This window comes from Patiria miniata, unplaced genomic scaffold (genome assembly GCF_015706575.1).
Source record: "Patiria miniata isolate m_02_andy unplaced genomic scaffold, ASM1570657v1 HiC_scaffold_3, whole genome shotgun sequence".
In the NCBI taxonomy this organism is placed as follows: domain Eukaryota; kingdom Metazoa; phylum Echinodermata; class Asteroidea; order Valvatida; family Asterinidae; genus Patiria; species Patiria miniata.
This window is the reverse complement of record NW_024037069.1, coordinates 44,687,962-44,700,388: the sequence shown is the minus strand read 5'-3', so window position 1 is coordinate 44,700,388 and position 12,427 is coordinate 44,687,962. Positions and strand designations below refer to the sequence as shown.

At 41.2% G+C, this 12,427-nt stretch overlaps 1 protein-coding gene across 1 annotated transcript in view; it reads left to right on the top strand.

Moving 5' to 3' along the window:
* The window catches only part of LOC119737627, a 55,578-nt gene extending 47,599 nt beyond the window's left edge, over positions 1 to 7,979 (top strand). Inside the window, exons 34-39 of the mRNA XM_038212094.1 lie at positions 211 to 402; positions 915 to 1,217; positions 1,612 to 1,741; positions 2,402 to 2,649; positions 4,278 to 4,452; positions 5,505 to 7,979. Of these exons, the coding sequence (XP_038068022.1) occupies positions 211 to 402; positions 915 to 1,217; positions 1,612 to 1,741; positions 2,402 to 2,649; positions 4,278 to 4,452; positions 5,505 to 6,934 (2,478 nt within the window). The 3' untranslated portion in view covers positions 6,935 to 7,979. The remainder of the gene's footprint in view (positions 1 to 210; positions 403 to 914; positions 1,218 to 1,611; positions 1,742 to 2,401; positions 2,650 to 4,277; positions 4,453 to 5,504) is intronic.
* The last annotated feature ends 4,448 nt before the right edge of the window (positions 7,980 to 12,427 follow it).

Sequence of the window (12,427 nt, the reverse complement as noted above, 5' to 3'; positions counted from 1 at the left end):
GTGTCCCTTGATGAACTGGCTAAGGTGAATATTACCTCGCCTTGCTGCAACCACCTCTTGACTTCCCAGCAACCTTACTGTGAAAATATTTCTACGTTGAATTTTTAAAAATTTATCGAGGAAATATCAGGGAAAACTCAGGAAATTAGTTTTCATAAAGTGATGGGAACCCTGGAAATAGACTTTTGATATTTCTTGGATCATATCCAGATAGCGATTGGCATCGAGTCCAACCTGATCGTGTTCCCCATCAGTCTTCTGATGGTGCAGTTCTTCAAGAAGTCCAGGGTAAGACGGAAGCGACCGTCCAGGATCCAAGTAGCGAAGGAGAAACAGCAGAAGTGCGTCTTGGGTGGGAACCGAGTTCATCCCATGAAGACGAGGGCCGATAACAGCGATACGGTGAGTCAGTCACATCAAACTTGTGTCCTTCCAGTGACATTTATCAGACTAAGCATGCAAATCTGCATTTATGATCGGATGCCATAAAATAAGTCCAGAGGACATTCTTTTTCCACAAATTAGTTGTCCAAATGCATTAAGAGCATACCCAGCTTTTCATTTTTGACTGTCACTCAGTTTGACATTAAAATGAATATGAACAGCACGTGGGTGGTACGGTTGACAGTTGCTACTGATTTCCATCGTGCAAGATTTGTTTAAGAGAAACTACAAGAAGCTCTGACGGCTTGTGATCGTTTTGGGCAGATGGGTCATTTTTTTAATTTGAAAAGGTTCGTGAGGCATCCATCAAGGTAGAGGATGCTCAATTGAGAATGAACCTACTCTACTGATTTCCAATGGACTCTATAACTCTATGAGCCATGGGCACTTCAGGGGTCATGTCCAAAAAAGAAAATAACTGGCAGCGGCCATGCTATCACTATAAGCCTGTGTCTTATTTTCCTCTCCAGGTGTCGTCACGAGACATCTTCATCATCAGTGATGATGCCAAGATGGACAAGGATCCCTCCAAGGTATCCCCCGACCCTTGCCCTGCCTCCAATAAGCACCCTCCAGCTAAGAGGAATCAGCGATGCAGCCTGCCGTGGTGGTGCGTGTACCTGGCGTGGATCATCTGTATCTTAGCCACGTTGGCTGCTACCACCTTTACGTTCTTCTACGGCCTGCAGTACGCCAATGAGAAGACAACCAGTTGGTTTCGTTCCATCATCATCTCCTTCTTCTGTGGCATTATTCTGACTCAGCCCATCAAGGTACATCAATAGCTCCATTCTAAGGCTGCAATCTAGGGCTACGGCTGGAAGAAAATAATCATTCCAAAGAAAATAGTCGGTTTATTAGGGAGTGTGCGCGTGGGCACAGATTTTTGCGTGCGTGCGTTAGCAACAGGATCCAATTACAAGCTCAAAATGTGTAGAATCCACTGAGTTGAAACTTCACTGAGTTAGTTGTTATGAACCCTTCTGAAGATTTTAAGCAATTTTGTTGCTTCAAACAAAAACAAAATGCACAAAAATCAAGTGATCCTATGCACCTTTAAAGATCAAAGGTAGTCCGTGAATATTACTGAATCTAGGCAGTGCACCTTCTTGGCTAAGACATACCTTTAGGACGAAACTCAAACTCTTCATTTGCATCCATTCTCAGGTGATCCTAGTATCTCTCTTCATCGCCCTCGTCTTCAAGACGCCCAACGCCGATGAAGACACGGACATTGAGGAGGATGAAGAAGACTGTCATCTTCAAGAAGATGAGGAGTGGCTACACACCCTGTATGGTAGGTGCCTTAACGCCCCCCCCCCCCCCCCAGCTTTTGAGGAATCCTTGGTTTCAGTACCAGAAATAAATAATAATGAAGTCAAATAGAATATTAGGGTTATTGCTATTCTTGTTGAATTATCATTAAATTATTAATTAAATAATCAAGAATAGTTCACACTTCTCTAATAGTTTTCCACGTATTGACCTTATCAGTAACTGTTTACTGTTCTATTGTCACATATATATAAGAAAACAGTGAAATGCTCCTTGATTTTGCATGCTTAAATTTTTTTAAGATGCACACTAAAAACGCTACATGCACACAATTAAAAAGGAAGTAAAAACATACAAGAATATCTTTATTATACCATTAGTACTTAAACAGTATAAAAAATAGCAGCTATAAAATAAAATGATGAAAATAAAAAATCGCCAATACAACTTGACTAATATGCCATCATTAAAAATACAAACAAAAACTGCCATACAGAACTAAGAGATTCTTTGCATTGCAGCCATGTTTGAGGTGACTGCTTTTGTGACACATGGATGTCCATAAGTAGACCTTTCGTGCATTCACTGTAAGATAATTAAAACTCACCTCAAAGAGGGCACCTTAATGCAAAGGGTCTATGACATTAGCTGGTGATGTAACCTATATTATCCTTATTTCCAGGAACAAGTAACGTCCACCCAGTTGCTGCAAGGGTGCCCCCAGATCCTCACGTGGTTGAGCGCCAACGCATCAAACGCATCAAGGAGCTCAAGATGTATGCCATCATCCGGGAGATACTCTTCAGCGTCATCTTTGTCTGGCTCTTGTCGGTCTTCAGCTACGGAAACCAGGATCCTTTTGCCTTCTGGACGAAGGACGCCCACGTTAAGCTGCTGGTGCGCGGAGATGGCAATCACACCTTCATGAATGTAAGGCCGAGTTTTAAAAAAAAATAGTTTCCCGTCCAGGCTTTTAAAGAAATGACTGAGGCGCGCCCCTTTCTTTCCCAAGATGGCAGGTTTTCAAAGATGGCAGATGGATTCTTCCATTTTCTTGACTATACAAAATTGTGTCCAAAGGAGCCGTAACCCTTTCAACATAGCTACAATTTTGTTAGAAACAAATAATTAGACAATAGGTCGACAAAATTTGCAAAATATATTACAAATGTATAAATAAAAAAAAAAAATAGGAGTCCGGCGGGATAAAGGAAGTGGGTGAGGACAAGAAACTGGTTCATTTTTTTACTTGGCCTAAGTACGATGCTGGTCTGAAAAAAGCCTCAGTATTTCTGACAGCAGATTTATCATGTCAGCCTGGATACACCGTGCTGTCCGAGATTGGAGTGAAAATTCAAAAGCTTACTCAGGTGGGACTCGAACCCAGGACCTCCTGCTTTCTAGTGCTGACATCTTAACCACACAACCACCCAGCTTACTGGGGTTGCCTGTCCACTTGCGCTCAGCAGGGTTCCTACAGTCGTGTGAAAATCTTGGAAAATTGTGGAATTTCAAGAGCTGTCATGGAAAATCATGATATTTTGTTATTTTACAAGGAGCCATTGAAAGTTGATATTTTAAGAAAAAAAGTCATGGGAAAAAGTCACGGAATCCTATGGGCTCCGTGCGCTAACGAAAGAGGGCGCCCTTTTACCTAGCAACAACGTCCCATGGGCGGGACACTACATTTCGCTGGTTGACGCGCGCACCGTTCCTTGTGTGTGACGCTCGTACACCAGGGGACTTGTAGTATGCATAATAGACGGAGTGGCCGCGCTTCGCCGCGGCAAAATATTGCAGTCAGGCAAGATGGTGTCGTCCGGTCACCCCCAACTGAACTTTCTTTGCTGTCGAGGGGGGTACTTGTGAACGGAGCGGATACGTGATGATGCGTAATATTTGGCTAAAGCAGTCTTCCAGTTTGCATTCCAGTTTACTATACTTCCTCTATATGCATGTACATGTATGCGCTATGCTTGTTGCATGTTCCATGCACCATGACCGTTGTGATTCCTTTGTTTTGCTCAGTGGTCTTGTGTCAAACTGGAAAGCTGAAAGGGAGTGGTGTCCCTTGCCTCAGTGTGATGACTGGCCAGTGTACATAGGCTCCTAAGATGCCAGCGTGGGAATAAGACACCCCTAATTTTGCCCTGGAAAGGGCAAAGTCATGGAAAAGTCGTAGAATTAATTGTAATTTTTTGTGTGGGAACCCTCTCCCAGACGGTATAGTGGAATCTGGCGACCAGAATTAGAATCTTTCACTGCGTTGGTGTCATGCACATGCTGCATGCATTCTTAAAGACAAGGCGCACGCACATTTTGGTATTTTCATTGATTGAAGGAGCCTGGTTTGCGTGTGTACTACCGGAGTGCGACTCATGCAAGCCTTGCGCCACCGCAGAAAATAGCTGCCGCCAGATTTGTCTATACAATGCTAAAAATATTATGCAATGAAGGGTGAAACCTAAATGTTTTAGATCTTCCAGACGCAAACATTCCAACATTACAAGTCATCCTTAAAGGTGTTTTGCTAATATTGTTTGTCTTTTCTCCCACAGGCCTCAAGTATTCCCAAGTTTTGGGTTTGGGTGAACACTGGCCTGGTTCCAGGCATGTTTGCCGGTCCCTGGTACAATGATCAAGATCCTAGTCCTGATGAGAAGAACTTCCTTGGAGATCGGTACTCTAAGATTTTGGGCAAGGTGATGTTCCGGCAGTTGAGGGTTCCACGAGGTAAGCGAGATACATCACTTTGTGTTTCTGAATTATTTTAAAATAAGTTAAAGCATAGAGGAAAAAGAGGATTGTTTGCCGTAATTATTCCAAAAGTCACCTGTCAATTAAAGATCTTAGTGATAATAAAAACCCTGTGACATTGTTCTGTCTAGCTTGTGTGGCATCTTGAAAAAAAAATCAAGAAACGTAGGTGATTTCCAATGATCAGTCAATTGACTGATTTTTGGAATATAGAGTTATAATGATAAAATCGTGTTTCGTGATCATTAGGTTGTGCATGGTGTTTCACTGTTTTCTTGAAAATTATAGTATCCACTGAGCTGAAACTTCAACATGTTAGGTTTTGAAAAGTCTTCTTCAGATTTTGAGCGGTGTTATTATTGGAAACGAACAAAATATATGGACAGCAATTGATCCTGTATGCTTTTAAATTTGAGTGAACCTCAAACCAACTTTCGCTACAGATGCTGTTGTAATTGACTGTCGGTATCATCTTTGGCATTTCTGCCGCGACATTTTCTTGATCGCTGTCGCTGCAGCTGTTGATTGAGTCTGTTGCTTTGTACTCGGTGCATCCTAACTTTGTGCACATTCAAAATAGAAGTAGTCATGCTTACTTCGCACAGCATGAAAGCGACTTGGTGCACTCATGCAACGTTTCGCTCCCTCCGAGTTCAGTAACAGAAATACAGACTGCAACTGCATTGGAGTAGACCCACTTTTTTGTAAATTTGAGGGTTTGGCATTTTCGTGGGTTTTTTTCCTGAAAAATTTATGTTTATTGGAGAATGGCAAGTTTTAAATTGGGTTAAAAATTGGTTTTTGTAGATGTTTGATGGAACTGACAAATTAAGAACAGGTAGGAGAGGATTTGCAAATTGAGGTTCACCAAAAACGTCTCAAAATCGACTACCATTTCAAATGTAGGCTTTGTCCCACTTTGTTGCAAAATTCGCACTTTAGGCTCATAAATGTTGGTCAAGTATGTTGCAAGTCGGAGACATTGTTTGATGGCTCATTATCGCTCCTATTCCATCTCTGTTCATCAGGAAAGTGTGAGGTCAATCCCAAAATGAGGCGTGCCATCACAGAATGCAATATCGATTACTCTGGGGCCGCTCAGGACGAGGCCAAATACGGAATCGGTTGGACTCCACTTGACCCAAACGGACCTGAGTATCCAGAGTATACGTTCACTGACAACAAAGTCCTAGATAGTTACCCTGTTTGGGGGCGTCACGCTTTGTATCTGGGTGGTGGGTACATTTACTATGTGGACACCGAGTCGGTAGATCGTGTGAGAGCAACGGTTGATAAGATGTACCAAGAAGCATGGATCGACCGATACACAAGGGTCCTGTTCATTGAGTTTTCTGTCTACAACGCTCAGACGAATCTCTTCAGCTTCATCAATCTGATGGTGGAGATCCTACCTACTGGTGGCAGCTACCCCAACTATCGCATCGATGTCTTGAGGTTGTTGACATACCACGAGGGGATCGGTCTCGTCCGTGTCATCTGTGAGGCTGTCTTCTTTGTCTTCATCATCTGCTTGACGGTCAGGGAATTATTTTTGATCCGTAAGGAAGGCAAGCAGTACTTCAAACAGTTCTGGAATCTCAACGAGTTGGCTATCATCATCTTCTCTATTGTGACCATGGTTGTCTACTTCTTCCGACTCTTTGTCACCAACTCCCTGCTGAATGACTTCGCTAAGAAGCAGAGCCAGAAGCACATCAACCTGCAGTACGTGGCCTACTGGAATGAACTGATGGGATACCTGCTGGGCCTACTGGTTTTCCTCAGCACTCTCAAGTTCCTGAAGCTGCTTCGTTTCAACCGTCGCATCGGTCTCCTGTCCAACACCATCCATAGCTGCTCTGAGGAACTCCTCAACTTCACCTTCATGTTCTCCTTTGTCTTTGTTGCCTTTGCCGCAGCATTCTACTTGATCTTCTGCAATCGGCTTTACAACTATTCGGACATTCTCTTCACGATGGAGACCATGATGACGGCCATTCTGGGAAAGTTCAAGTTTGGCGAGTTGTTGGTGACTGAGAGCATTCTGGGTCCGCTCTTCTTCTTTTGCTTCACTGGTTACGTCTGCTTCGTCATGATTAACGTCTTCCTGACGATTATCATCGGGGCCTTCAAGACGGTCAAGGGAGACATTGCAAATCAGTCCAACGAGTATGAGATGATCGACTTCATCTTGAGTCGGTTCAAGTCCTTCACAGGCATCGGCGGCAAGAAACGCAAGGAGGAAGATGAACTCCTACCCAACTTGGACATGGAAGAATACGAAGCAGACCTGGCCAAGTCTCTGCCTGTCAAGGTGGACCAGCTCCTGGATAGGATCGCACATGTCTACTTTGACCAAGGGACTCTGAATGACTTCGTCAAGGAGGTGTCAGCCATGGACAAGAAGAGAAAGAAGAAGGAAGAGCTATCCAAGTCCAGGAAAATATACCTGAGTTAAGAAATTTGCACATGCTGTATGTGCACAAGGAAGTGTCAAGGTTAAAAGTCAGGGGCTGACATATATTAAAGAGGTCTTTGTGATTTTCTTTCTAAAACTATTTTATTTCGATTGTAAAAACAAATATTCATACAATTCGAATTGAAGATTTGATATTTTTCCAAAGAAAGGAGTTTACTTCATTAGTTTCTAAAATGGCAACATAGATTAGATATTATTATATTAGATACTCTGATATTTTTGCCCCAGAAGTAGTCCCCTCCGGCAGTTCCGGCTCTGTAAATACATTGTAATTAACTTGCAAATTATGAATAAGATTTGAATTTAACGTTTTCTGGGTATGTGTTTGATGAGGGTCAGTTTCTGCCTATAGATAAACAAAAGGAGAAATTTGTCAGGTAAAACTCCTGAAAATTGGAGAAGGAAAGAGACTGTTGAAGATAAGTTCATTTTGAAGGAAGGTATATTATTTCAGTTTGAAATCGTCAGAATATCTACTTATTCTCGCATACAATAGGCATATTTGGATAATTTATATATTCAGTTTCAAATGATAGATAAATCGACTGTGTAGATAAATGTAAATTTTAAATACCTTATTATTCTGAGAATACATAAAAGTCTCATTGTACTAAAAAGTGTATGTATGCTAACTGTTCAAATATTGTATTGTATAGTTTAACAATAGGAGAAACGTTATGAGATGAATTGTTAAGAATTGCGGACAAACAAATTATTATATATTGGCTTGTAGATAAAATATATACAAGGCGTGTCCAAAAAAAAAGGGAAACCCAAACGTCAGGCCTATTTTTGTAATGAAGTTCATCACATGAAGTTCATTTTGTAATGAAGACTGGATCACAAAAAAGTTTGTGTTCTTTCAGCAAAACGAAAGCAATTCACGTGCATCTTTGTGTGATTTGTTTTCGTTTTGCTGAAAGAATAATTCCCTTTTATGTGATCCGTCATCATCCGTGGACACTACTTTAAAATGGTGTTTGTAAATTTTAACATTCCGTAACTTGAAAAGTACATAAGTGATTTGAATGATTCTTGTACTAAAAGAAAGCATATTAATTGGGCTTTCATATCCTAGATTTTGAAAGTGCTACATGCAGAACTTCATTACAAAAAAGTTGGGTTTCCTTTTTTTTACTCACCCTGTATTCCGTGCATATATATTTGTGATCCAAATTTAGGCAAATAAATTACGAGTTATCTATAGTAGTACTCATTTTGGTGTGTTTATTTTTGGTGTGTTTATTTTTGGTGTGTTCCATTTCTTTGTGTAAACAGTACAAGTCGCAATCCAAAGTACATGTAAAATGAAAGTATGAAAAGAGGACATGCGACAAACAGAACAGGGACAACGAAATTTATAAAAATACGATTACGAAGAGGAGACAATAAACCGAGAAGGGAAAAAAAGCGCGCAAAATGCCCGTAACATTCGTTGTCTATTTTGCTATTTACCGAGTTCCCTTATTGGTTCGTATTATCTTCTAATTCGGCTAAGATTCCTAGTGTTGTATTTGTGTTTCAGATAATGTTGTGATGAGGAAAGTTGTTGCGTTCTTTTAAAACTTAAAATAGGTCGATCTCGTTGAAATAGCCACATTATTGAAAACTTAGTTGAATTGAACCGTTTCGATTTCTGTAATGTATGCCAAGCAATCCTTTAGAAGTTGGGAATTGTACAAGGAATGAGGACGAAAGATTTTACTTGCACACTGATCGAGAATCTGTAGTTTTTGTGTACATGTATTTGTTTATGCGAGGCACGCCCTTTTGCGGTTCTGTAAACATTTCCAGAAATGGTGCAATACATTTCAGATGATGATTAATTCAAGTCGCGGCCAGTTTTAGACAAGTGTTTTTTTTCTGTCCCACCTGATAGAAAATGTAGGCGTTTTGAATTCTCCCAAAGACTATCCTTTCTTTAATGATCTCTGGTATAATCTCGTATGATTAAAAATATAATGTTTTGCATGATGTCGGCAGAAATAACGAGCACGTTCAACTCGTAAATGCTGAAGAAGAAAAAATCATGAAACTCATGAAGATGTGCCTTGAATACATTGCGCAATTATGATCATTATTTCGATTGTGTGTAGGGTTGTTAGTTTTTTTGTGTGACGCCAGCATACCTTTTTCCTATCCATTTTGATATGTACCAAAAGTTATCAATTCTTGAACCTGACCTATTTGGTTTTCAATCGTTACTTGGTTCTGGTTCCTCTATTCTAAACATCTTTAAAACTCTTTTTTTTCTATAAACATCTTCAAAACAACGATTCCGAGGAATGAATAGTTCCCTCGGGTTCTGAACCGACTTTTCAGTGACACATCCCTGATATCAACGTCTTAGCCTTAGCTTTTATACCTCCGTTTTGTACCCCTGTTTTTGACACGCATAAATTTATCAACCATATACTGACTGAGGTTTTTAACTAAACCCTCGATATGCGTCCGTTGAACCCTTTCTAAAAATACAGCTCCTTTTATTAAATTTCCGGATTATCTTGATGAGTAAAAGTAAATCACATTGTGAGTTCTGTGAATTCAACCTCGCTCCCTGAATGGTAGGCTTCATACTCAAGTTAGCAGTGTCGGTATAGGAGATTATTCTATACGTCAAGTAACAAAACTCGGCAAAATGTATACTCGATGTTTCTCTGGATGCAGATTTAAGCTTATATATATCTTGCCTGTGTTTTTTTTTTCTTTTTTTTTTCACCTTTTTGATATCCCAGTGTTGGATATAATTTCCAAATATGCATAACCGTGCTTTGAGTTGGAAGTAGAATTCCCATACAGTTAAAAGCTGTCATCAATGATCGTTTTTATCGAGTTCTTTTACTGACAGAGAACCCGAACCGAATGAGCGGAGTTTCTTGCAGTTATTCCAGCAGCGTGTTTGTCGCCCACGCCCGGCCGTAGCAGACGGCCGAGCGGATCGCTTGTTCACGGTCAGCTCTCCCGCGGCATTACTCGCTGTCTGGGCTTTTTTTAAAGAACCGCCACTGAATTTGTCATCGGGTTTGTCGGGGTATAAATCCAAGGCTGGGGTTATTGTCTCTCGATCCCCACCCCACCCCAGACACACACCCACGCCATCCCCACCCCTTGTATCGGGATTTATACGATGTACATGTGGCCAACTATAAATAAAAATACGATTTCTGCCGTTTTCTTCTGTCCAAACATTATTGTTTCCCATGACAGTTTCATCTCCTGCACCGATTGGGAAAAGTATTTCTACGGGGTGAGGTGACTAACAAGACAATATTTTGCCCATCCCCTTCCTTCCTATAAGGGGCATTCTTTACATTGAGGCTCCAAAATGTGACAATTTTTCTTTCTCTGTAACCTCGGTACTTTGTAATTTGCCATTCAAGTAGAATGACTTCAAACGATTTTTTATTTGCTCGGTAGGTAGTTTGCTATTCATAATCACTACATGAGGACGACAGCATTAAGAAGGGCGTTCTAACAAAATAATTGATGCCAGATGTATGCAGGCACGCGGGAAAGAAAATGAACCCCCAATTTATACCCATTGACGAGAAAAAGGGGCGTCGCTTCTGGAGCGTGCGGTGGTCAAAGTCGTGGTTGGTAACCACGAGGCGTGTTCGAAACCCAGTTCTCGTGTTGAATGAACACGAGAACGGGGTTTCGTATAACGTGAATCAACACGCGAACGGTGTTCGCGAACAGGATTCTCACTCCCCACTTATCAGGGAGAAAATGCAGAACGTCAAGAACAAAGATGGCGGACTTCGCGCAACGTGTTAATTATTTGTTCATGAAAAAACAAAAAAAACAACATTCATTCAGTGCATGAGCAGTTCTTGGTTGGTTCTTCTCCTAAATACTCCACGTGGGAGTTTATACAGGAGACCAGAAACACCGGGGCAAACCCCTTCTCTTAGCGATAAGTGTCACTGGGTTCTTTTACGTGCATTGGATTACACAACACTCGGGACCTATGGCTTTACGTCCCATCCGAAGGACGAAGCAATAATGGTTAAGTACCTTGCTCAAGGGCACAAGTGTCCACCCGGCGGGCTCGAACCCACGCCACTGTTGCCTCTGAAACACCAGAGCATGAGTCCGGTATTCTCAACCGCTAGGCCATGACACTCCATAATGTGCAGTAATGATAACAACTAAAACTCTACGTGAGCATAAAGTGGGCTTGTCTTTGCCATTTTTTTAATAGCTGTTCCGGGATCTTAATTATTTTCACAAGATCAGTAGATTTTCTTTTTCATTTGGCGTGTTGATACGGCGGCTGCCGTCTTGAATGTTCGCCAAGCTGCACTCCACACGCACTCGGGCGTTCGTAATCAGCAACTCGAGAACGTTGTTCGCTGGTCACACGAAATCGGGGTTTCGAATACACTCTTTTTTCTCGGTAACAGAGTGTCCCTGTTTCAACTCTCCCCTAAATATCAGTGGAAAAGAAAACTGAAAAATTACGGCCAGTTCAACTCGTCATGCATCGAAATTATGTTCCGAAGCTTATGTCATCATACGTTTTTTTATTTCCCCTTTTGATAGTTTAAAAAACTAATTTGCAATATTGTAGACTTCGCATGATTTTAAAAGCTAAATCTATAGTGACACATGCAATACGTTTTTATGGAAAAGATCCTTGTGAGAAATTGGTCTTTTAAGCTACGGATAGAGGTTTCCCATTTTTCTTTCGAATGTGGCCTTTATTATTCTTTAGATTGAAGCATCAACAATATTGTTAATCATTTCTGGTAATGAAACAAATGATTCTTCAAAAGCGCCCTATAGGCACTGTAGCTCGCAAGCCTGAAGGAACCTGTAGGGAGAAGACAATGAGAAGAAATTTAGAGATGGGAGGGAAACTCCAGAATGATATTTTAGGGAAAAGACCCACGGAATCAGGTAGGGACTGAAAACCTAATCCACATGTTGGCCCAGGCGGGATTCGAACCCGGGTCACAGCGGTGGAAGGCGAGGAAATTACTGATACGCCAGCCTGACTCCCCTAAGCTATATCTGAAGATGTACGCTCTATCTCCACGGATCATTGTCTTAGGATTTGGTTTACTTTTTTCCATCCGTTTGGGAATATGATTTTGCTGGTATCGTACAAACGAAATTAAAGAGTTGAAATCTTCAGGACAACAGATAGACTGACCATTGTAGCTGGACTGAAAATCGAACATAATCTGACGATAAAAATAAGCCTCTGCAATCGGTGTTTTTTGGGGGTTATCCCAGACGAAATCATCTCTTTTTTGTTTCCTTATCTTTGTTTTTGGTATGTGTAGTATACGTTGTCGTTGGTTTTTAAATGAATCAAATCAAACCGAATCAAATCGTGGTCAATCGCAGATATTTCAATTCCGGTGGAATTATTCAAGCATCTCGTTCTACAGCGTGTCCGAAAATACCCGCAAGATTTTATTTGCGAGGGTCTAGCGTCGCCGCGGAAACACGTACCGCCATTAT